The sequence below is a fragment of the Temnothorax nylanderi genome, unplaced genomic scaffold, assembly GCF_030848795.1.
Source record: "Temnothorax nylanderi isolate EJ_2023f unplaced genomic scaffold, tnyl_v1.0 TNYL_tig0326_pilon, whole genome shotgun sequence".
Classification (NCBI taxonomy): domain Eukaryota; kingdom Metazoa; phylum Arthropoda; class Insecta; order Hymenoptera; family Formicidae; genus Temnothorax; species Temnothorax nylanderi.
In genome coordinates, this window is record NW_027249388.1 from 1 (window position 1) to 24,966 (window position 24,966).

The following is a 24,966-nucleotide window of genomic DNA, read 5'->3' on the forward strand; positions in this document are numbered from 1 at the left end:
TGTATGCCTTGCGAGTCGATGGCAAAAAAAGGACTGTAAAAAAGGAAAGGTGTCAAAAGCAACGTTATCGCGCGCACCATTACGTTCGACGACGACACGCGGTGTACTGAACGATGAGAAATCGAAATGGACCGAACCGCAGTCGTGCATACGATCGAAGAATGCACGAAGTGTACACTATCAGTGAGACGAAAACGCTCTGAGTCCTTACGGACGATTAAAGCGATATAATGTGCGGAGTCGACAGATACGTTGCCTTGGGGACATATATCGCATACTTTTTTATATAAGGAAACTGAAGGATTCATGTTCTGTATGATATATGTAGGTATAATATGAGGGAGGTATTGTATGTAATGTATGCAATATATGTAATAAAATTATGTACGTAGATACATATGAATATATGTATGTAATGTACGTATGTTATAAAACACAACATATGTATGTAACGTAATATGGTAATGTAATGTAATGTAAGTAATGTAATGTAAGGTAATGTAATGTAATAGTATGAATGTTGTATGTATGTATATATGTATTACGTATGGTATAATGGAAGGAATATAATCACGTAGTATATTTTAATTTTTATAGTATAAAACATTTATTCAATAAAAAAAATTTTATACAATATTAATCACATATATTTTTTTTATATTTTATATTAAAAACATTTATTCAATAAAAAATTTTTTATATAATATTTCCATTTATTACTTCCCTAAACATTTGTTCCTAAAGTACGGCATGTCATCGTGCGTGAACGTTATCTTCCTGCTTGCACAGATAGTATTCGGCGAACATGCAAGAGAATACACCACAATCGCTGCCGTTCGTCTGTTGCGGAATATTCTTGGCGGAATAAAATGTCCAATCACTCATATCATAAGGTTGTTTCTTTTTGTCAAGACTCTCATCTTGTAAATATAGTTTTAGCGCAGCCAGACATTTCGGATTATCACTGCCCATACTGTCGTAATAAACAATTGTTTTATCGCGGAAATCTACTATTGACATACACCAGTGCACGTTCAAATGTATTGGGATAATAATGAGATCCTGCGCAAAGATGTCCACCTTCTTGGTCCATCGCTTCAGAGACGAGTGACCGCTCGACAGAAGTTTTGGGTAAAAGAACGTGTTCATCGCATGTACTTTCGGATATTTGTTCGAAGATGTACCTCTGGCGATCAGCAGATTCATATAAAAGTTAATCACCTTCGTCGTTGAGCCATTTAAATCGACCAGCGTGTGAAGATCCTTTTGCGTGAGCTTCAGACCGAAGCCTTCCACCACCATCTCCATACTGCGATTTTGTCAAAAACCTTTGACAAAAAATATGTCAAAAAATTATACCACAACACATTCCAATAATTTTAAATAATAATTTGCAAATTTACCAGATGAACTGTTGCACAGATGAATCGCTGCACCATAGATTGTTAACTGTTTCGATCGCTCCGCACAGATTTTAACTGTTTCGATCGCTGCACACAGATTTTAAATGTCTCAATCAATGCACAGATGTATCACCGAGGTGTTTAAGCTCTCAAATCATACTACTGTAGCTTGATGCATCCCTCGTTATATACCCTTTGCTCTCTCTCTCTCGCTCCAACTGAATCTTGAAAGATCATTTTTTATTTGTTTTGCATTTCTTCCTTTGTCTCGCGTACTGCGTCGTAAAAAAATAGTGTGAAATAGATACGTATACGCAATAACAGCCCCCTTCTTCAGAAAAATATTTGTTTATAGCGCCACGATGAACACGAAACCCGCAATAGTAGATAACGTATTATATTAGAAGGATATTAATAAAGATATCGTATATGTATTTCAAACATTTTATATGTATTTCAAACATTTTATATGTTGCATACGTCGTTACATATTTTTTATATATTGGATATTTTGTATTTAATATTTTTTACATAGTTTATTTTTTCATATGTTTAAAAAAATACAATCTGTACGAATTAAATACATTATTCTTGTGTATCCAAGAGTTGTGCGATCCATCGAATCCCCAGCCATTTCACGTAAACCTCGTCGCCCTTTCTGCGCATACTTTCTCCACGAGATACACGTCAGGATACGTCGCGCGATGCAACTCATACTCGTAGAACGCTCCAGCGACGGATTTTCCACGATAGTCCTCGAGTAGATAGGTTACGGGATTGGTATGCTGCACTTTAACGATCTTAAACACCTCGGTGGTCCAATTCGGCGTGTAACCCTTCTCGAAAATCGTCTTGTATTTGCTGACGCGTACCGAGTCGCCCGTTTTGAACTTTGCCGGGCCCGCGATCTTTATCGCGCTGTACACCGTAGCCAAGAGTCTTTCGGCGATCGCGGGGTAACGTCGACGGGTCGCATGCCGATCGTTCGATGCTTGCGCGCGTTGTAATCCGACACGAGTCGCGGCAAGGCGTCGACCCACTTGTAATTTCCATTGAGCGTAAACATCTTCCACATATTGTTTTAACGTGCGATTGAATCGCTCGACGACCGATGCCTTCATCACCGAATACGTGGAATCATGATTGATGCCGTGTTTCTCACGAGACGTTGCACGTCGGTGTTGTAAAATTCCTTCCCCATGTCGGTTTGTAGATTACTAGGGCACCTCCGCTATCTCGAATTATCTCAGCGATAGCGTCAGCTGTCTCGCTGCCGCCTTTACCCTTGAGCGGCACGGCCCACGCGTACTTGCTCAACACATCGATGACGGTGAGTATGTAGTGGTGGCCTCCGTTGAAACGCGAGTACGGACGCATCTCGACGATATCAGCCTGCCACAGATCGTCGTATCCTCGCACTATGACGTGTCTGCGGGGAAAATTTCTTCTCGCCGGTGCGTGCAATTCGTCCACCAGCCGTCGCTTTTCGATATTTTTATCCACATCGGTCGATTTAACGGTCTCATGTTCGGTTAACGTTTCGTTGGTTGTTCTTCGTCGTTCTTTAACTGTACGTAGCCGTTTCTGTTTATGTTCCTGCGTCGTTCGTCGCTGTGTCTGAACCGCTCAGATACGATTTCGAGCCGTTCCTGAACCGTTTGACGGCCGTCCGACAACCGTTCCTGAATCGTTCGTTGTCGTTCGTCGTCGTCAGTTAACCGTTGTTTATCATTCATCGTCGTCGTCGTCGTCGTCGACGTTCTTTAGCCGTTTGTAGCCTTTCCTGTCACCGCGTAGTTCGCACCTGTTTCTAAACCGCTCGTAATCGTTTCTGAGCTGTTTTTGAACCGTTCTTGAACCGTCCGACAACCGTTCTTGAACCGTAAGACAGCCGTCCGACAACCGTTCTCGAGTCGTTCGTTGCTGTTCGTCGCCGTCGTTAATTAACCGTTGCCTCTCTTCACTCGTCGCCGTTCGATAGTCGTTTCTGCTGAACCGTTTCTTGTCACTCATCGTCGTTCGCGAGTCGTTTCCAATCTAACGATATTCGCACGCCGAAGCGTGTTTACCGCAGTCTGTAACGCTCGCACGTCCTTCTCGAACGCGGTAAGCTTCTCGTCTGACTCTTTCCGTTGATCTCGCAAACTTTTAACGCACTGATCCACGTATAGTTTGTTAACAGCGTCACCGTCAGTCCTCAGGTTGCGCTACGCGACGAATCTTGCACGACCTTGCGTCAAAGTCCGTGGCGATGCGACACAGAGCGTTGTCGCGCACGAAATTTCTCACTAATCCGCTCCACCGATGGTACGAATTGGCATTCGTCGCGTCTTCGCTCCGCTCGAACAATCCAAATTTATTGATTGGCATTTCAACACCGATTGAACGGATCGCTGTCGCGCCGTTTAATTTATAATAAGCCCAGCCTCGCGAAGTTCCTCGATGATCGACGTGATCTCGTTGTCGTGGGCATTGTTGCCAGCTTGACGCGATGCGTCGAGCAATCGCAGACGATCCACCAGCTCGTTGGGGTCGTCCCAGTGCACGTAGTCGATCTTATTGTCGGTTAGCGTCATCGCGCGAGGCGCGAATACGCCCTTTCCGGATTTTTTCGTCTTGGATTCGGTCGATATCAACGGTGAGATTACAAATAGATACTTGTATCCCTGTTACCCTTTACCTCGCTCGCGAGGATCGTGCTTGTATTTATGAGCACTCGTCGCCAACAGTATGCTTCTGTACTTTTCCCTATCGGCCTCCGTGTAGAGTTTATCATCGGGTATTGTCTTGAAGATCAACTCGTAAATACCGGGTGTACCGGCGTATCGTACGCCGCCGATATAAATGTTATCCGCGGCGTCCACGTCAAAAAGTTTATTACCGAGCATCAATTCATTCTTGCCGAGATAAACGCCATACACGTTGTCTATCGTTGGATCGGCGCCCAAAACAGACGAGATATACACTCGGCTCAGTGGACCCAAGTGATCTTCCAACGTTTCTATAAACAATTCTCGACCCTTCGACGTTTGCAACTGCTTTTGAACGGTCGTCCCGATCGAGTCGTCCGTGGTTTCGAAAACATCCTCGTTTTCGAGAAATTCGGGACTTGTACGTTGCACGGTTCGCGTCGGTGTAGAGGTTATCGGTGTAGAGGTTATCGGTAGTACTATCGAGCGTTTCGATTGATTAGATTTACGCGGTGTCGACGATGAGAGATCCGACCAGGAGTCTAATCGTTCCCTCTTTATCTTCGGTGTAGCATCCTCCTCCTCCTCACCAGCGACGCTTTCCGGCTTCTCCTTCTTCACCGCGGTCAAGCTCGAGTTGTCGACGATCTTTTTCAGCGGCCCGATGAGAGGTTTAAAGTGCGTGTCCAACTCAATGTCCTTCTCGATCTTACCGGTCTTCAAAGCGCGAAGTTTTTTACGAATCGAATTACTCGTTTTCGCAATATCTTTCACGATCTTCTCGCGTTCGCGAATCGTCTCGCTCCCGTCGATCGCAGCCATCGCGGGGGAAAAGAACAAAAGCAGAGCGTCGATCTCTCTCTCTGTAACGCTAACGTTTCACCTTCGACGACGTATCGGCGACGACTGACCGCTTTTGCGGTATCGCGAACACGTTAAACCCTTTTCTGTATCGGCCGTCCGAAAGCGCGCTGTCCTTATCTATCACTACGAATCCGTACTTGCATTGCCAACAATCGTGGCACAACGAGCAAAATTCATCGTACGACATGTCGGTATTTACGTGATCGTTGTACACGTGTTTCAAATTAGTACCATCCTGTTTGAATAGGATCAGCAGATTCGCGTTGTCGCGTATCAGATGTTTAGGTATTCTCGCGTACGTCTGACAGAGATAAAAGCAGTCGACGCTCGAGTGCCTGCCCATTGAGAAATACTCTCTCACAGTGTCTTGCTTATCGCACGCCACGTCGTCGAAGACGAATATCGAGTTTGGGCACGCGTCGCTCGGTGGAATGACGTCACTGTTATTGGAGAAGGTGTAGTAGCCGATTTCGTCGATCGATGTCAATAAATTCTCCAGATATCGGTATTTCGGTTGTCGCAGCGATTTCGAGTACACGTACACATTCTCGAAACGTACACCGTGCGGACTTTCCAGCAAACTTATCAGAACGTTGGTTTTACCGCAATTCGAGGGACCGCAAATGATCGCGCGTATAGTAGTCGGCAGCATCGTACCGTGTCTGCGCTTCTCCGCGTTGCCCTCCATCGGTCGTGATCTGTCGTCGCAATTCGTCACGCGAATCGCCCACGGTTGTCGCACAAATCTCATTTTTTTCCCTCACACTTTGTACGACTGAATCGAACTTTCTCGTTTGAACGTCTATTTATAGATGCGCGGCACCGCGAATCGCTCAGTCGCACAGATGTTCGTCCTGCTGTCGAGACCTTTGAACATTCGCGATTTTAGCGCCGAATGCGGCGAATGTCAATGAAAACAAAAAAAACAGGTGGAGGTCTGTTTAATCGCGCGATTGGTGCACTTCCGTTCGAATTGCACATTCCCGGCTACCAGTTTTGCGGTCCGGGTACTCGTTTGCAAGAACGATTGGCTAGAGGTGATCCGGGTGTAAATCCATTGGACGCGGCGTGTCGCGAGCACGACATAGACTATTCGCGTAGCAAAGAGCTCACCGAGAGACACGCGGCTGACAAGATACTCGCCGAGAGAGCGCTGGGACGCGTCATCGCGAGAGATTCGACTCTCGGAGAGAGGGCTGCCGCTACAGCCGTCTGGGCGGCTATGAAAGCTAAGATGAAGCTCGGAATGGGTTTGAAAACACGAAAAACACGAACGAGGAAAAGGTCGACGAAGAAACGGATACTTCCGACAGCGAAACGAGGTGGCGTATTGCCGATTCTACCGTTGTTGGGAGTTCTCGGTTCTCTGGCCGGCGGAGCGGCCGGAATTACTACGGCGATGAACGCTAGCAAAGCCGCGCGGCGTCAGCTGGAAGAGACGCAACGTCACAATCGCGCCATGGAAGGTCGCGGACTTTATCTCGCTCCATACAAATATGGACAAGGACTGTATCTCGGCCCGCACAAACGCGGGCGAGGAGTAGCGTTGAAGATTAGAAAGAAAAAAAAAGACGTTAAATATGCCCACGGGTATTACGACTAACGTACAATTGAGTCGACTGGCAAGGCGAATGCGCGTACCGTTCTTCAGAGGTGTTTTCATGCGTGATTCGTTACCGATCGTCGATGGCGTACGTCGAAACGAGAGCGGTATCGTGAATTTGGACGATGCAGCTGGCCCCGGCACCCATTGGGTAGCGTACGCCAAGAGGGGAGATCGAGTCGTATATTTCGACAGTTTCGGCAATCTTCGGCCACCGAAAGAACTGGTGCGATATTTCGGACAGAGCGTGACGAAGATCGAGTACAATCACACGTCTTATCAGCGATACGATCAGAGCATCTGTGGACAATTGTGCTTGCAATTTCTCCGGACGATCGACGACGATCGACGCTAATTTAAAACCTGACGACGCGCCTTGCGGAGACTCAGTGTTCGTTGAACAGCTCCCGTCGACATGTCTATAACGTTCACGCTGACCGGGAAGAGCAGCATCCTCGCGGAGCACTATTTTCCCGCCGTGGATCTGAGCGACGGTGACTACGAGCTCGGTCTAACGTGTTTTGAGACTTATCATACGATTCCGAACGTGAATTCTTTGAATAATAAATTTTATTTCGACGAGGATGACACGGAAATTACGATTCCCGAGGGATCGTACGAGATACGGGCCATACACGAGTTTTTGAAACGTGAAATTTCACGGAAACGTCCGCGACGCGTGGTTCGTTCCAACGACGACGACGATCGTATGTCGGTCGCGAATATCGCGCGAGAGGAGACCGTTCGCGCGAACGGCTACGAAGACGAGGTCGCGGAGTACCCGATAGTGCTTCGCGCAAATTACAATACGATGAAAAGCGAGATCAAGTGCGCTTTCAGAGTGAACTTTAACAAACCGAACAACGTCGGATCGCTACTGGGATTCTCGTCGACGCGTGTATTGCAGCCGGGACAGTGGCATGAATCGGACGCACCGATTAATATTATCAACGTAAACATTATCCGCGTGGAGTGTAACGTGACCGCGGGTGCGTACAGCAACGGCAAACGCGTTCATTCGATACACGAGTTTTCACCGAGCGTACCACCGGGATATAAGATATCGGAAACGCCGGCGCAGATCATTTACCTGCCGATCATCGCGCGGAGCGTTACTGATCTAACGATACGCGTCGCTGATCAAGACGGACGATTGCTCGATTTTCGCGGAGAAGAGATCACCGTCAGATTGCACGTACGACGGCGAGAGCGATAACGCGGTAGCCGTGTGCGTGAGCGTGAGTGTGCGCGCGACATATGAGATGCTAGTGTTGAACGACTCGGAGCACGCGACAGATAACAACAATAATATCTTTACGGTTGCGCCGATCGACGATATCGTCAAGTCGACATTCGGCGGTGTTAAACAAGCGACGAGAAAGAAGCTCAACGCGTTGAACGTTAAATTTTTACAATCTCTGGGATTCGCGGTGCGAAACATCTGAACGATGACTGAAATTCTCAACATCGGAGGCGAGCCGGTCTTCGACGATCGCATCGTCAAGATCGAGACTCACACGTACAACCCGTACGCCAACACAACGTTCGACTATAGCGACGAGATACGAATACCCATACAACAGCAGGATCTGTATACGTTGCCGTGCGAAAGTTTTCTCTACGTCGAAGGAACATTGGCGGTGACCAGAGCAGCCGGCCAAGTCGATAACGTGGTACTGGGGACTAATTGCGTTGCGTTCATGTTCGACGAGATTCGATACGAGCTCGACGGCGTGGAGATTGATCGCTGCAGAAACGTAGGAATAACCAGCACGCTCAAGAACTACGTTACGGTATCGTCCGACAGAAGCGTGATCCTGAGAAACGCTGGCTGGGAGCCACAGAATAACCCGAATGGATATTTCAATTTCTGCGTACCGCTCAACACGTTACTGGGATTTTGTGAGGATTACAAACGCGTGGTGATCAATGCTCGTCACGAATTGATCTTGATACGATCGCGCAACGACAACAATTCCCTGGTGGGAAGTCTCGCGTTGGAGCCCACCATCAAAATACATAAGATACAATGGCGAATGCCTCACGTGGTATTGAACGAGATCAACAAGCTGTCGATGTTGCGCACCTTGGAAAACGGACGATATCTAAGTATGGGTTTCCGTTCGTGGGATCTGTACGAGTATCCCCTGTTGCAGAACACGACCAAGCACTCGTGGGCCATTAAGACCGCGACTCAGCTCGAGAAACCGCGATACGTCGTCTTCGCTCTGCAGACGGGTCGGAAGAACGTCATGTCCGCCGACACAAGTCGATTCGACGATTGCAACTTGACCAACGTAAAACTCTATCTAAACTCAGAAGTTTATCCGTACGACGACTTGAATTTGGATTTTGGTAAACACAGATGGGCGATTCTGTACGATATGTACGCGCGTTTCTGCAAGGGCTACTACGGATACGAATATCTCGAGCCGAGTCTCACCGTTACGACTTTTCTACGTAACGGCCCGTTTGTGATCATCGATTGCTCTCGCCAAAACGAATCCGTCAAAAACGCCACCGTGGATGTCAGAATAGAATTCGATTGCATGGAGAACGTACCGCCGAATACCTCCGCTTACTGTCTCATCATACACGACCGCGTGATTGAGTACAACCCGTTGACGAACGTGGTGCGCAAAATAGTCCTGAGCGTTCGCCGCAACGTCGACGTGAATATTTTCTCTCTCTCTCTCTCTCTCTCTCTCTCCTCTCTCTCTCTCTCTCTCTCCTCTCTCTCTCTCTCTCTCTCTCCTCTCTCTCTCTCTCTCTTTCCATCAGTCTTCGATACAATTATTGAGAGGGGTAAGGGAGGGGGAAGTATAAATCAGAGTGTCGCGAGACGGTTTGCAGAGTTGCGCGTCATTCCTCTCGATTGACGCATTGACGAGAGAGAGATAAAGAAATCTCGTCATGTCCGTACCAACATTCGTGGACCTGCAAGGATTCCTCGTCGGGATGAAATTTGTCGTGAAGGAGGTGGCGGTGCTGAGAAAAGGCTGCGTTCTGTCGCATCACATCTTTAATTACCCCATGCCGTGGAATCTCCTCACAAAATCCGATAAATCGTGCGCTACCTGGTTGATTTGCAATCACCATGGATTACGATGGGAAGACGGAAACGTGCCGTACAGCATGGTGAAACGCCTGATTACATCGGCCGTGCTTGGTGTAGAAGAAGAAGACGATGATGAGAAAGAAGACGATGACGACGACGACGAGATGCCGACTCTCGTGTACGTCAAGGGATGTCAGAAACGAGAATGGCTGGTGGATCTGCTGGAGAATTATGCGCGAAAAAACCTAATCGTCGAGACTCTGGATGCGCATTACGAAGATATCGAATCTTTGAATAAACTAGATGACACCAATACTATGCGATGCGGAAAACATGAAAAGAATTGCGCGTTACAAAATGTAATAAAACTATTTAACTGGTGGTCGCGCGCGACGCCATAAGAACTTGCGATCTTTTTTTTAAAATAAATTATATATAACTTTTTATAATGTTTTTATTTCTTACTCCCCCTCCCTCATCATCACCGTTAGAGTAGGCTTTACTTCCCCCTCTCCTAATAAAAAAAAATCCACTGCGCAGTTCTATATATAAACATTAATTCCCCCTCTCCCTTTCCCCCACCACATCATTACTTTTGGAATTGTTGCGTATACTAGCTTAATTTTACACGATCAGTCTTGTCGCGATCGCTTGTACTGACGGTCAACTTCTCAGAGAGCCGAGAGGAAAAATGTTCTCCTTTGAAAGATGCAGCAGCAGCAGCAGCAACAGCAACAACGGTGCAAAACGCGCGAATGCCGTGAATTATTACGTGCCGATTCACGACGTTGAAACTCAAACGTATGAGGCCAGATGTAATAGGTAAGTTTCTTTTAAGAAAAAATAGAGCCTCCCAGTTTTTATATCTTTGCAAATTGTATTACTTATGAAAATAAACTAATTTCATTTCTTTTATACAGCATTTCGCGGGACCGTCGCGCGGTACGTATACTCGGCAGACGATACGCGCTGACAGCTACGGGATATAAATTCCTCGAAATTGGTATCAACGTGGGCCCACCGAGCTACGTGGAGATCGCAGTTGGAGATCATCGAGGAAAGGAACTGCTGTTGTCTCTCGAAACGTGGAAGGCACTCTACGAGCAACGGCGAAACATTCAGAATTTCTTTCGCAACGACTACAAAGATGTCCATAGTTTTATAAATGTTGGACCGCTAACGGTGAGAGTTTGTACGTCGGTTAATAACGTCAAACTCATACGTCTTGAATCTGCAAACGTACGCTTGATGATGACCGAATCGACGTTGCGTCGTATGTTCGATCTCGATCGGTGCATCGAGGCGAGATTCGATCGTTTGGTCAGAATACTTGCGACGGTCGATGCAAAGTTTGCGCAGTTCTCCGATATCGCGTCCACCGTGACGGATCCCAAGGAAGCGTCGAATGTAATATACGCTAGCGATGCGTTCAATACGAATCAGCTCATCGATTGTGAGCTCGCAGCTTTAGTTTTTTAGTATGTAAGATATATTGTGTAAAAAAGAAGAGTTAAATAAACAGGCTTTTTTACACCTAAATGAACGATGTAATTTCTTTGCATGCATGTCCATCCCTACCTTAATTTTTATCATCGCTTTGATGCGGTCGATCATCGTCGATCCGTCATTTCTTCCTTTGTCTCGCGTACTGCGTCGTAAAAAAATAACGTGAAATTGTTTAGTCTACGCGATAACACCCCCTTTTTCTAGAAAAATGTTGTTTACGACGAACATGTTCCGACAGGTTCGACGCGTTATCGAGTCAATTATCGTCCCGATGACGTCATTTCTTTCTTTGTCTTTTACGTACTGCGTAGATAGATTGTTTTTTAAGTATAAATCATACTATAATTTCTTCGCGCGCATTTCTATTCGAGCCGTATATGCGACGTCGGCCGGAGCATCGGCGCCTCGCTTCTATATTATGATATGCGATACTTGTTTGTATATTCAAGCAGCCGAAATTCTAGCGGACGTCGTCGCTCGCCTTTGTAGCGCGAGACTTCGCTGGAAGCGACTATCAGTTTTATACACCGCCATTATATTTTTCTCTGGCGACTTCTCCGTTCTGTAACCGTCTGAAGCGTCATTGAATTCAGTCTCGTCGTGGCCGTACGTGAGCGTGCAACGTGTTTCGTTTATATACATTTTTATAATTATATTAAGTATTTGTTTGTTTGTTTGTTTGTTTGTTTGTGTGTGATGCCTCCTCTAGAAATTGTGCGAGGCCGTGTAAAAGTGGGTGATTATAAGGAATCAAACGACTCTGACAGTGATCAGGATCAGGGTGAGTGGCTCGCTGCTCCGCCTGCTCCCGAACCCCCGCGTCAGCCACCCGCCATAGGACGCGGGCGGGCGCTGCTGAACCCTATCCGACCACTTGGTATCGGACGCGGGCGGGTGCAAGTTTACGTGGATCACCGCGAGGCCCTCGGACGCGGGCGGGTGCAAGTTTACGTGGATCACCGCGCGGCCCTCGGACGCGGGCGGGCACAGTTTTACGCCGCGGCCCTCGCGCAGGGTCGCGCGTATGTTCCGACGGAGGAGGACAATAGATTAGCTGATGAACTTTTGTTCGACGCGGTTCCAATTCTAGCGGCTCCAGTTCTAGCGGTTCCTCCTCCTCCCGCTAACCGCCGCCCTGGTGCCCAGAATCCGCGGGAGGCTTTACTGGCTATGTTGCGACGAATGGAGGGCCGCGGCCATGGGGCCCCTCCTCGTCAAAATTAAGAAGGTAAGACCGCTAACGCGACCGTCACGCGGACCTCGCGGACCCGCGGCGCGGCGCGGACCCGCGCCGCGACGCCGACCCCCCCCCCCCCGCGCGGACCCGCGGCGCGGCGCGGCGCGAACCCGCGGCGCGGCGCGGACCCCCCCGCGCGGCGCGGCGCGGACCCGCGGCGCGGGTGAGTCATCCCGGTAAAACCAGAGGTTATGCGTTATGCAAAAATTTATCCCGATGAGTCATCCCGGATATGAGTCATCCCGGTGAGTCATCCCGGATATGAGTCATCCCGGTGAGTCATACATGTGGTATGCCAAGGTCACCACCCCTCCCCCTCACCCCCTCGTAATCCGATACCCCCCCTCCCCCTCACCCCCTCGTAATCCGAAACCCCCCCTCCCCCTCACCCCCTCGTAATCCAATACCCCCCTCCCCCCTCACCCCCTCGTAATCCGATACCCCCCCTCCCCCTAGCCCCCTCGTAATCCGATACCCCTATGTAACCCGATACCCCGCCCCCTCCCCCTCCCCCTCACCCCCCCGCGTAACCCGATACCCCCCCTCCCCTCACCCCCCCTCATTGCCCCCGGGGTGGAAGCGGCCTTCTATACCTACTGTTAAGCTGTTGGTCCAAAGGGTTAAAGTGAGAGGAGAAGGGTAGTAGTGTAAAGGTTTGGGTAACGTTCCTTATAAAAACGCCTTGCAAACCCTGCGGGGATAAGCAATAAAGATAGTTTATATACAGTGTTCGTTCTAATTTCAGCAACGGAATAAGCGGTGAGATAGCGCGCACAGAAGCGAGTACAGCGTGTAAGAAGCAGCGAAAGCGTGTTCGCGGAGCGAGATAGCGAAGTTCTTCGTATTCGTGCGAAAGCTAAGCGCGTGATTCTAGGCGGTGTACGAAATAAGCGGTTTAGTGTATACTTGCGGGTGAACTGCGAGCGAGAGCGGGTCTCCGACGAAGCAAGCTCTTTTATAAGGGAGCTTCTTCTCGGCAATCACCAATTAAGTTTAAGTGTTGTAGGTGACCTCAGATCGAAGCGTGCGATTGGCGGCCAAAGGGCCCGACACGCATTGATTCGCACCTGACATGCGCGAGGCACGTATTGTGACGAGCGATTGGCAATCGGCTGCCTACGTCATCGCAATGTGCCGTCTCGAGACGAAATATAGTTGACGGGCCGTTGACAATTGTTGTTGTTTGTCACGCTGAACATTGTTTATAACGTGGGTTTTTCTATCGTACAAGAACATAAAAACAGCGTTCGGGAAACGTCGAGAAAGTTATTGATTAGGAATGTTCTTGGAAAAGCCCATGTTATAACGCAAACACACAAGGAAATTACATATAGGAAAAATTATTTTATTGAAACGATGAGCTTATAATAATATAACGAAGGCATTGTGCTTTTTCGCACGATGAAATCGATGCAATCTACGAATGTAATCGCGATCTCAAACATTAATGTTTCATTTACATATTTAGATGATAAAATAAATCTGTTAACTTTTCGAATTTTTTTGGAGTCAAATCATTTAAATTATTAGGATAGGATTTCAATTTTGTTGCAGCAGCTGAAAGTTGCAAAATTTTTATAGCAAAGGCGGATAATTTTGGATGTATAGAAGCAACTGCCTGCCAAAAAGTTTGTTCGTTGGTGTAATCTTTAAGTTGACGTGAACCAAAGATTTGTGTTGAATTTTTGTATTTTCCAAAGTCGTTCATTCCCTCTTCATCTAGTTCATTAATTAAGAACTCCATTACCTTTTTCATGCGACTTTGATCATTTTTAAATCGTTGGCCTCGATAAACAGGGTGAAGAAGATTTGCTACTAGTGCTATCGGTGACAATATTGCGTCGATTCGTGATTGAAATGGATTATAATATACGTTTTCGGTCGACGCCAGCATGAACCAATCCTTTGTTACATCAGCAATCTTGATCTTCGAGTTTTTACATTTTTCTGCGATGCAATAAATAAGCTTAAGCAAATCCAAGGAATGGTTCAAATCTTCTTCAAACGATTCATCAATCAGTATTTTTAGAACCTCTTTCTTGAGTTTATATTGCCTCTCGCCCATCATTTGTGTCATAGCACGTAAATTTTTCAAGCAAGTAGAAAATAGATCACAGTTATAACAAGATGAATTGCCTTCTAACACGAAAGCTACTCCTCCTCGTGTTATTAAGTCCTTTTGTAATTCCTTACTTGAAAACTGTCCAAGCAAATAACGAACTTTATCAGTAAACTCCAAATCGACAAGCTCCTTTTCAATAGACGTAGCTAAGGATATGTTGCATTGCAGGATCCACAGCTTGCTGTACTCATCTGTGTTAAGCAATCGGATATCTTCGTCAGTGATAACAGCGTAAATTATCATGTTGAATTTCATGTTTGCGAGAGTTATTGCTTCATTAATCATGAGTGATAAATTATGTCCTTCTTGGATATCCCATGTCTTTAGATAGATTATTTTTCCTTCACTTTGTACAAAGCCAATTACGTGCAACGTTTGTTTAATTTCTGTCCTTGTGATGACTAATATTCCATTGGAATTGAAGAAAGTTGACTGATGTTTCCCAAGTTCTGCATGAAGATCATGAAGAATATCATTCGACATTGCTTCTACAAATGGTGGCGTGTACGCAGGTCGTATGGCATTTAAAAAATTCAAAAAAAGCTTTGATTCAACCAGTTTAAAAGGAATATTACATCCATAAAAAAATTTAACCAAAGTATCGTCAATTCTAGTCTTCTGTTGATTTGAAAGATAATCAATAAATGAATTCAATTTGCGTTTCTCTTGCATAGTTTTCAGTCTTTTTGGATGTGGAAGAGTAGTTGTCACTGCATGATTAAATTCTTGATGTGAAACAGTTGGCATATCAAAACCAGGAAGAATTGAAACCTCTGGGGCATCTTCAACTCCTACAGCAATTACTTTGGCATATTTGGATATTCCCTGATCAGATGAAGTGACTGCATCAACTGCAATACTCGCTGATTGGATATTTTCCAAATCAATTGTTTTAATAACATTTTCATTATCGTCAGTTAAAATGGATTTTCCAGCAGACTGTGGGCTTTGAAGGGCACTTGACAAGTCCATTTTGTTTCTGCACACATTTCTGCAAATGTTATATAAATTAAAATTCCAAATATTTGTTATCTAATTCATTCATTTTTGTTAATGTCTTATTATTCGTTATTTATTTTGCTTACTTATGTGTTTGTAACCTGGTTTTCGCAGTATTTCTGAGAGTTTTTTTGCATATCAAACAGTATGCCACTATTTTTTCGTCTTCTTTACGCCGCTCATAACCACCTTTTTCCCAAATATTATGACTAGGTCTACCACCGTGACTCATGATGACAGTTTATCGCTTCTCAGGGTTAATAAATGATCTATAATAATTAAGAAACTGTCACATGCGACAATGCCGACAATAACCGGAATGAAGTTTTAGCAATGGCCTGAAGAGGCGCATACGGCGTTTGACGTATTTTACAATGCGTAAAAAACTAAGGACGTAAAATACCTAGTATTTTACATGTCTAAAACCGTGTAATTTACATTGAGTATTTTACTTGCCCAACCCTGCTCCGCGCCTTCTCGCATCCACTCGCCGGTGCCGACCTCCGCCTGCGGAAGTGCACCGCCGCGCGGAGGCGGGCACCTCCATCCGCCCTCGTGTCTCCACGCCGCCAAAGCTGTAGTCCTCCTTCTTACCGTATGGCTCGTAATTCACAACCTTTCCCCCCTCCCCCTCCTCTTTCCTTCCTCATCGCCTCTTCTTCCTTCTCCGCTTCTTAACCTCCAAACTAACACACCTTGCCGACTTTCCACCACAGCTCTTTAATTACTCCATCCCCGAGTCCTCCTCCACTTCCTCAGCCTCCTCAGATACACCTCCACCTACTCCAACACACCATCTCAATCCTCCTGACTTTATCCCTTATCAGGAACCTTTTCCTTTCTCCATGTAATTACTAATAAAATTAACAATTCATAGATGTTAATGACAACTTATTTTTATTATAATGGACGACTTTATTATAAATAATAAATGGACTAACTAATTAGATGAAAAGAAATAGATCCGAGATTGCCTCCGCCGAGCGCGATCATATCAAGGTCCCGAATATTTCCAATTTCTGACTGCACACCCTGGCGCGTTCGCTGGTGGAATTTTCGCACTTTTATTGTATCTCGTTGCTCTAAGCAGATATCAAGAGACACGATAGTGTCCCGCGTCAAGTATACGTGCAGCGAGACAGACCGTATATCTTTACGCGAGTCGAGATTTCGTGATCTCAATAACGACTGAACCGATCAAGTTCCGAATAGGCTAATTCGATAGCTTGGGTTTGAATTACATAACAAAAGTGTTGTTATTTTATTTCTACGTGTGGAGATATTGCGACGCAAAGTTCAAACCTGGAAATTTACATTTAAAAAACGTCATTATCACTCAAAAAATTTTTGTCCCTTTCATATTTTCGGCGACAGATCTTGATTTTCTCTTGATTTCCGATCAACCACGCTCGCGTTATTATCGACCCTGCAGGTAAATCAGACCGTAATAAGTCAAATCGGGAGGAAGATTTTTATTTATGTATCATTCGAGCTAAAGTGAGACTGATTGATTGAGCTTTATTAGCCTTCTCGGCTACTTTTTACATCAAATGTCTTTACATTAATTCTTCTACATGAGGTACAATATATTTCTTTAACATACGTTTAAATGGTTCGATTCTTTCACATTGCTTTAATTCTGTCGGTAGAACGTTATACATATTCAAACCTTCATAAAACAAACTTTTTTGCCTGCTTTTCGTTCTATAAAATTGTATTGCAATACTCCCGGTCTGTCTTGTTTGCCTTCCACTCACATCTCCTACTATTTCTATCCTACTACTTAAATGTTTTGGCATTATGCCTCTTACTATCTTAAAAATAAAAATGCATACATTATACAGCAGCCTCTTACATTCATAAACCTAAGGGTTTGCAACATCAATTCTATCTTAGTATATCGCGAGCACTGTACTAGGTGCGCAACTAAGTTTCCGGGTTTTTTTGATCAATAAAAAATGGAAAATTTCAAGAAAAATACAAAAAATGGTTTATTCAAAGTATTGTCCCTCGCTAGCTATACATTTTCGCCATCTCTCTGGCAATACATGAATACCGCGACAATAAAACGACGCGTCTTTGGACCGAAACCATTCATCCAACCAATTTTGCACTTCTTCGAAATTGGTCAAGTGTAGCCCAGCCAAGCCATGCGCCATCGACCGGAACAAGTGATAATCGGAAGGCGCCAGGTCTGGCGAATACGGCGGGTGCGGTAGCAGATCCCATTTCAGCGTTTTGATGGTGTCCTGGACGATGGAACTGCGATGGCACGGAGCGTTGTCGTGCTGCAATATCACTCGTTCGTGTCTCGTGTCCCATTCTGGCCGTTTTTCGAGCAATGTATGGTTTAAATTGATCAGTTGTTGTCGGTAGCGATGCCCATTGACAGTTTCTCCGGGTTTCAGCAGCTCATAGTACACGATTCCTTTCTGGTCCCACCAAACGCAGAGCATTGTCTTCTTTCCAAAACGATTTGGCCGTGCCGTCGATGTTGATTCTTCACCAGGTGAAAGCCACGATTTTTTGCGTTTGGGATTCTCTAAATATATCCACTTCTCATCGCCAGTAACAATTCGATGAAGAAAACTCTTTCTTTCATGCCGCAAAAGCAAAATTTCGGAAATGGCTCTTCGATTTTCCATCTGTCTCTCAGTCAACTTATGCGGCACCCATTTTCCTTCCTTTTGAATTTTTCCCATGGCATGTAAACGTTTGGAAATACCTTGGTGAATCATGTTTAATGCCTCCGCAAGTTGATCTTGTGTTTGCGTATCATCTTCATCCAATAACGCTTGCAGATCGGCGTCCTCAATTGTTTTTGGTCTTCCGGAGCGCTCCTTGTCCTCAGTGTCGAAATCGCCACTTCTGAAGCGTTTAAACCAATCTTCACAGGTAGTTTTCGATGGTGCATGTTCGCCGTAGGCCTCCTCAAGCAAACGACGTGCTTCAGCTGCATTTTTTTCAAGTTAAAGCAGAAAAGCAAAGCTTCCCGCAAATGCTGTTTATTTGGCACAAAACTCGACATCTCCGTTGTTAGAAAAAATATTTTTGCGTTGCGATATGTGTTTATATAACGACTGGTTATTGTTAACAGATGTCCAAGCTATAACTTCAGACAACTTCAGACATGTAAGTCGAGTACATGTGTTATTGGTGCCATCTATGTGTGAAACCCGGAAACTTAGTTGCGCACCTAGTAAAATGACTCATGGCACGGTTTTGTGTTACTTGCAGTCGATTCAGTTGCGTTTCACCTATGCCCACTAACATCGTTGCACAATATTCAAAATGAGACGCTTTGATTGACTTATACACAATACATCTAAGTGTACCGATATATCATTTCCTATTATACAATAGAATATGAATATGAATAGTCAAAAAACTCACTTTTTTCCCTATTTTCTTTAACATGTAATTACAGTGATCATTCCAGTGGAGTTTACTATCAATCATTACACCCAGATGTTTTATTTTCTCCACACATACTATTACAGTTCCATCCAAATTTTTCACTATTATGTTTGTTTTTATTTCTTTTCTTATACATTTAACTATCATATATTTGGTCTTATCTGTATTTTTAACATATTTACATTCATCCATTCTTCAACTATACCGAACACCATATTTAGTTTCATTTCTAATTCCTCACAGGTTTTCCCTGTTACACTTGCGGTCGTGTCATCTGCAAATAACTTAAATATACTTTCCTTCGGACAGACTTTAACTATATCATTTATATACACAATAAATAATAGAGGTCCTAATACGGATTCCTGTGGCGCGCCAATCTGTATCAATTATTTTAGAACATATATTATTGAATCTAACTTGCTGCTTTCTATTAGTTAAATACGATTTTATCCATTCCAATATAATTCTTCTTATTCCATACTGATATAATTTTTCCACTCTCTCTAATCTTACTCTACCTACTGTCTCGAATACTCTCTTATGATCCAGAAATATCACTCCCACCATGTTTTTCTCCTCAACTATCAACTTCCAGTCCTTGATAATACTTTGAATTGCTATCTCACATGACATGCTGTTTCCTAAATCCTGTTGGTGTTCGGTTATTATTTTATCTTCTAGAAATTTTTCCAACTGTTTTTTTTTACAACTAACTCGAAAACTTTTTCATATATCGTTAACATAATGATCGGGCTATACTCGCTCGCTTTTTTTGGTTTATTTATCTTTGGTATTATTTATCTCTGGACATTTACCTGTACTAAGCGAATCATTTATCACCCCTACAAACTCATGTTTTATCACATGTAGCACCATTTTTAGTATATTACTATTTATCCCTTCCTCTATTCCGTTCTTTTGTGGCAGTTCCCTAACAATTTGTTCTAAATCTTTTGCACTAATTGCTCAAAATTTTCATAATTCATCATAATTCCCTTATTCTCAATTACATAAATAGCTCTCTTATCTGTGCCTTTTATCCCCCTGTTATTAGATTTCACAATGTTACTAATACTTTTTACATAATATATATTATCAGCTATGTTACATTCTTCTATGTCTTCTAATATTTCAAAATGTACATTATCAATGTTCTCTGAACCCTTTTGCTCACCCTTAATTATTTCTTTCAGAGTTTTCCAAATCTTTGTAGGATTAAACCGAATAAGTAACATTTACTTTGCCAGTCAATAACACAGGCACACAAAAAAAAGTGTCTTGGCCGAGACACTACACTAGTGTATTCCCATGTACTTTTTCTCGCTGAATCCGAATCCGAAGTCAGAATTGTCAGATTGGCTAAAATTTATGAGATAACCACAAAAAAACAATTTTTTTTGCCTTTAATTCGTGTTTTTGAGCATTTTTTTGTGGTTATCTCATAAATTTTAGCCAATCTGACTTCGGATTCGGATTCAGCGGGAAAAAGTACATGGAAATACACTAGTGTAGTGTCTCGGCCAAGACACTTTTTTTTTGTGTGTGCCTGTGTAATTAATTCAATTAATAATTTAATCGACTGTACTGGCAATGATTATACTGTACTGGCAAAAATATAAATAATAGGCACTACGTTTCGACTCTAGGTTTGAGTCCTTATCAAGTGCAGTCTAATCATCAAAATTGACTCGTCATGTGGTAATCAAAAGACATCCTTGTGGTTGTTGACACCATTATATACGTCGAAGGTGTATAAAAAATAAAAAAATAACTTCCTCCGCCAGTGATTAAAAACCAAAATTATTCCTTTATTCTCGACTAACTGGCAAAAATATAAATAATAGGCACTACGTTTCTACTCTAGGTTTGAGTCCTTATCAATTGTAGTCTAATCATCAAAATTGACTCGTCATGTGGTAATCAAAAGACATCCTTGTGGTTGTTGACACCATTATAAACCTAGAGTCGAAACGTAGTGCCTATTATTTATATTTTTGCCAGTTAGTCAAAAATAAAGGAATAATTTTGGTTTTTAATCGCTGGCGGAGGAAGTTATTTTTCTATTTTTTATACACCTTCGACGTATATAATGGTGTCAACAACCACAAGGATGTCTTTTGATTACCACATGATGAGTCAATTTTGATAATTAGACTGCACTTGACAAGGACTCAAACCTAGAGTCGAAACGTAGTGCCTATTATTTATATTTTTACCAGTTAATCGAGAATAAAGGAATAATTTTAATAATAAGATAATTATTCCCAGTACAGTCGATTAAATTCTTAATTGGATTAATTATATTATTGACTGGCGAAGTAAATGTCACTTATTCGGTTTGAATATACACCTTTGACTGAAAATCGGTGTTCCATCTTATTATTGTTTGTCATCTTAATATATGTTATTGCGATAAATATTACCACATGCCTTAGTGGTCGAATTGGTACGACACCCGTCGCGGAATGAAGAAGGTTCCAGGTTTGAACCCTGGCTGAGGTAATATTTTTCGCAATAAATTTAATTATTTAATTAAGATGCTTATATTATAAGCATCTAAAATTACATCACTTTTAGAATGACCAGAATCCTTGGTCAAAACGCGGTGACGATTTGTCACGACATTGCCACGATTATAATCATTGCCAGTACAGTCGATTAAATTCTTAATTGGGTTTGTAGGATCACTTCTATCATGATGTGTCATATTCTCATAATATTCCTTCTTTTTTGCCCTGATAAGTTTTACTACTGCATTTCTTTCATTCTTGAAATATTTCCAGTTCTGTTCCATACCTGTGCTTATTGCTCTACTGTAAGCCTCATCCCTTCTAACTGCTGCCATTCTTATTTTGTCTGAAAACCACTTTTCCTTTTTCCATACTTTCGGAATTTTAAATTTTTTCTTAGGCGTTACAGTATCCAATACGCTATACTGTTAACAAATCTCTCAGCTCTTATACTTATATCTAGCCCTTGACCTTGCTCAGTTCTTTCTTCCATTAGTCTAAGAAATTCATCTACATCAAGAGACACGGTAGTGTCTCTCGCAAGTGTTCACGCCAGCGGCACGGGCAGCGAAACCGAAAGTGTCTCTATACCTCAAACATCGAGTTGAGCGGAGACACGATAGTCATATCTAAAGAACGGCTAAGCGGATGAAATTTTTAATAGGGTTAATCGATTTCTTGGTGTTCTATTATATAACAAAAGTGTCATTATTTTTTTCCACATGAATAATTAATGAAGATTTTTTAATTTATATGCTAAAATTGGGTAATTTAGATTTAAGAAACGTCATCAACGTCGTCCCGGTGTCCGGTTATAATCGACATTTCAATATTAAGAAAGGATTAAATTTTATATGTATAAATTTATGCTCACTTGGCACGATCATTACTTTTATAGCAAAAATAGATTAAAACAATATTGTTTCGCGCAATAACTACGCATAATAGGACGCGAATACTTGGCGCCCTTTTTTTACCTTTTTTTAAAAAAGTATTTTTATGATATATCACGCATTTTGTAGTATCCAGCGTCTTATATGTAATGTGTTGATCTTGTGTGATGTAATGCAAGATATATAACTATAAACAACTAACAATATACAAATTTATATGTTATTTAATATAAAGTGCATATAATTGGATTGATAAAGTTGTTTTCAGCTATATTGGGACGTTGGACTGGTAAATATGCATAAAAGGTCAGTACTCACCGATTTTATCGCCACAAATATGTTGTAGGGGAGGTCTTTCTGAGTAATTCTACGCAAGAAAAAAGTGGGGGACAACATTGGTTTAAAAAATGCAGCAAATGCGAAGCTTCCCCCCCCCCCGCCTACATGTGTACTGTCTATACACACATATTAGCAAATTACTTCCTTTAGCACTGACAAAACTTATATGTTTCTCGAACTTTTTTTGTTCATAATTTTTAAATAAGCAATAACCGACAATTTAGTAAGGTAAAGATTTAATATAAATATATAATTTATCATTGAAATTTAAGCGATGCATTATAAGTACTGAATAGTTGTCAACTTTAACGATTAATATCTCGCTTCGCGGGGCAAAGCGACGTTTATTTCTGCCAGATTCTTTTGTTTCGTGCAAAAACGCGATTGAGCGTTATTATTGAGCGTTTACTGATAATTTTATCAGTATTGGAGGTGAGGGGTTTAAATTGTATAATTATCCAAAACAGATTTTATGCATGTACACGCAGTGTACATGGCGTTGCAATCTGACAAAATATATCGTATGATATCTCATTGGACAAGGACATATATAGGTTGGTAACATAGAAAACGGGCTTACAATTTGAAATGTCGATAATTTTGCTTTTCCATCAGAGTTCGGCCGTCATTCCAGGATTCCCTTAAATTATTGTATTACGATAAATGTTCCCGGTAATTATGCAGTAATAGGGACCACCCTCCGATGACCTTGACCTTGACATATGTTGTCAAGGTCACCCTCCTGAGTGACCTTCGGAAGGTTTTAGCCGTCGCTCGTTATTCGTTAAAAAGTTATTAACAAAAAAAGTTTGAAAAATATAGCAGTTATTTTAAGTATTGAGAGGCATAAACGACCAATATTACGTCTTTTTTTAAGTAGAGAATATCTCGTTTTGCGTGAAAGTTGCTGCTTTACCAAAACACAGCACTTAAAGAAGTAAATTGTTGATAAATTGAAGTCTTTTTGTTAAAGCAGAGAATACCTCGTTTCGCGTGAAAATCGCTACTTTACCAAAACACAACATTTAGAGCAGTAAATTGTTGATAAATTGAAGTCTTTTTGTTAAAGCAGAGAATACTTTATTTCGCGAAAAGTCGCTGCTTTACCAAAAAAAGAAATTACAGGACAAAATGATAATAATTACTATAATATTTATTCATTTATATTTTCTGTTAAAGGATACATAATGGACATTATTTCAAAAAAAGCATCTAATCGTTCATGAAAATTGTATGCTTTTTTAAACATAAATTCCGCTAAATAATGATTAAAATGGTACTCTTTACGACCATATCGTGGAATACCTTCGCGAATATCTCTCCATAAACGTTCTATGTTTTGAGTATGGACACCCGTATTTGGATCAACAAAATTTTGAGAATGATTGACTACGCTATGTTGGTTCTTTCCATTCTTTCAATTCTTTCAATATTAATTGATAACTATAGCAAACAAGTATATTGTTTTTAATTCTTTGTAGCAATTGGGACAAATGCGACGCAGCCGTGTGTACAGTTACAGCCTTTTCGATAGAGAAATGTTAGATCTTAATATGAATCCAATAAATAAATAAAATTGAATGTATTATTTTGAAGTTGTGATTTTCATTAAAGCAGATATTTTGTATTTAACTATTTAAAGCGCGTCATTAACCTATGTAGGTTAGTGACGCACTTTAAAAGTATTTAAGTGTTTAAAGCGCGTCAACTAACCTATGTAGGTTAGTGACGCGCTTTAAAAGTATTTAAGTGTTTAAAAAGCGCGTCACTAACCTACTTTAAACACTTAAATACTTTTAAAGCGCGTCACTAACCTAGCACTAAGAAAGCAGCAACTTTCACGCGAAACGAGATATTCTTTACTTAAAAAAAAAAGACGTAATATTGGTTGTTTATGCCTCTCAATACTTAAAATAACTGCTATATTTTCCAAACTTTTTTTGTTAATAACTTTTTAACGAATAACGAGCGACGGCTAAAACCTTCCGAAGGTCACTCAGGAGGGTGACCTTGACAACATATGTCAAGGTCAAGGTCATCGGAGGGTGGTCCCTATTACTGCATAATTACCATGTTCTCTTTTATACAGCCCAAAATGACTTGACGGAACTTGATGTTGACCTTGACCTTCAAGGAGTTCAAGGTCATTGACCTTTCCCGTCGCTCGTTGTTTATTAAAAAGTTATTAACAAAAAAGTTTAAGAAATATTGCAATTTGTGTCAGTGCTAAGGAAAGTAATTTGCTGATATGTGTGTGTAGACAGTACACATGTAGGCGGGGGTGAGTGGGGGTGGACTTCGGTTCGCGTGGAAAATTGAAAA

General features: G+C 42.5%; 2 protein-coding genes and 1 pseudogene across 2 annotated transcripts; 2 read left to right on the plus strand and 1 right to left on the minus strand.

Annotated features, from left to right (window-relative positions):
- Positions 1 to 753: 753 nt before the first annotated feature.
- On the minus strand, positions 754 to 1,308 carry LOC139781275 (sentrin-specific protease 1 pseudogene; annotated as a pseudogene).
- Positions 1,309 to 8,008: 6,700 nt separating this feature from the next.
- Positions 8,009 to 9,981, plus strand: LOC139781276 (uncharacterized). The gene is made up of 3 exons (XM_071720126.1): positions 8,009 to 8,088; positions 8,173 to 9,232; positions 9,922 to 9,981. The coding sequence occupies exons 1-3, from the start codon at positions 8,009 to 8,011 to the stop codon at positions 9,979 to 9,981; spliced, it is 1,200 nt and encodes a 399-aa protein (XP_071576227.1).
- Positions 9,327 to 11,157, plus strand: LOC139781287 (uncharacterized). The gene is made up of 2 exons (XM_071720136.1): positions 9,327 to 10,440; positions 10,539 to 11,157. Exons 1-2 carry the CDS (start codon positions 10,310 to 10,312, stop codon positions 11,095 to 11,097), a joined length of 690 nt encoding a protein of 229 aa, XP_071576237.1. The 5' UTR covers positions 9,327 to 10,309; the 3' UTR covers positions 11,098 to 11,157.
- Positions 11,158 to 24,966: the final 13,809 nt, after the last annotated feature.

Excerpts from the sequence above, each read along its gene's own strand:
- LOC139781276 (XM_071720126.1), top strand. The coding sequence starts at position 8,009 with ATGACTGAAATTCTCAACATCGGAGGCGAGCCGGTCTTCGACGATCGC. Across the intron at positions 8,089-8,172 it reads GAGACTCACACGTACAACCC|TTTTCTCTACGTCGAAGGAA; the intron begins GTACGCCAACAC and ends GCCGTGCGAAAG. Across the intron at positions 9,233-9,921 it reads GCGTTCGCCGCAACGTCGAC|ATGACACCAATACTATGCGA; the intron begins GTGAATATTTTC and ends TGAATAAACTAG.
- LOC139781287 (XM_071720136.1), top strand. The coding sequence starts at position 10,310 with ATGTTCTCCTTTGAAAGATGCAGCAGCAGCAGCAGCAACAGCAACAAC. Across the intron at positions 10,441-10,538 it reads TATGAGGCCAGATGTAATAG|CATTTCGCGGGACCGTCGCG; the intron begins GTAAGTTTCTTT and ends TCTTTTATACAG.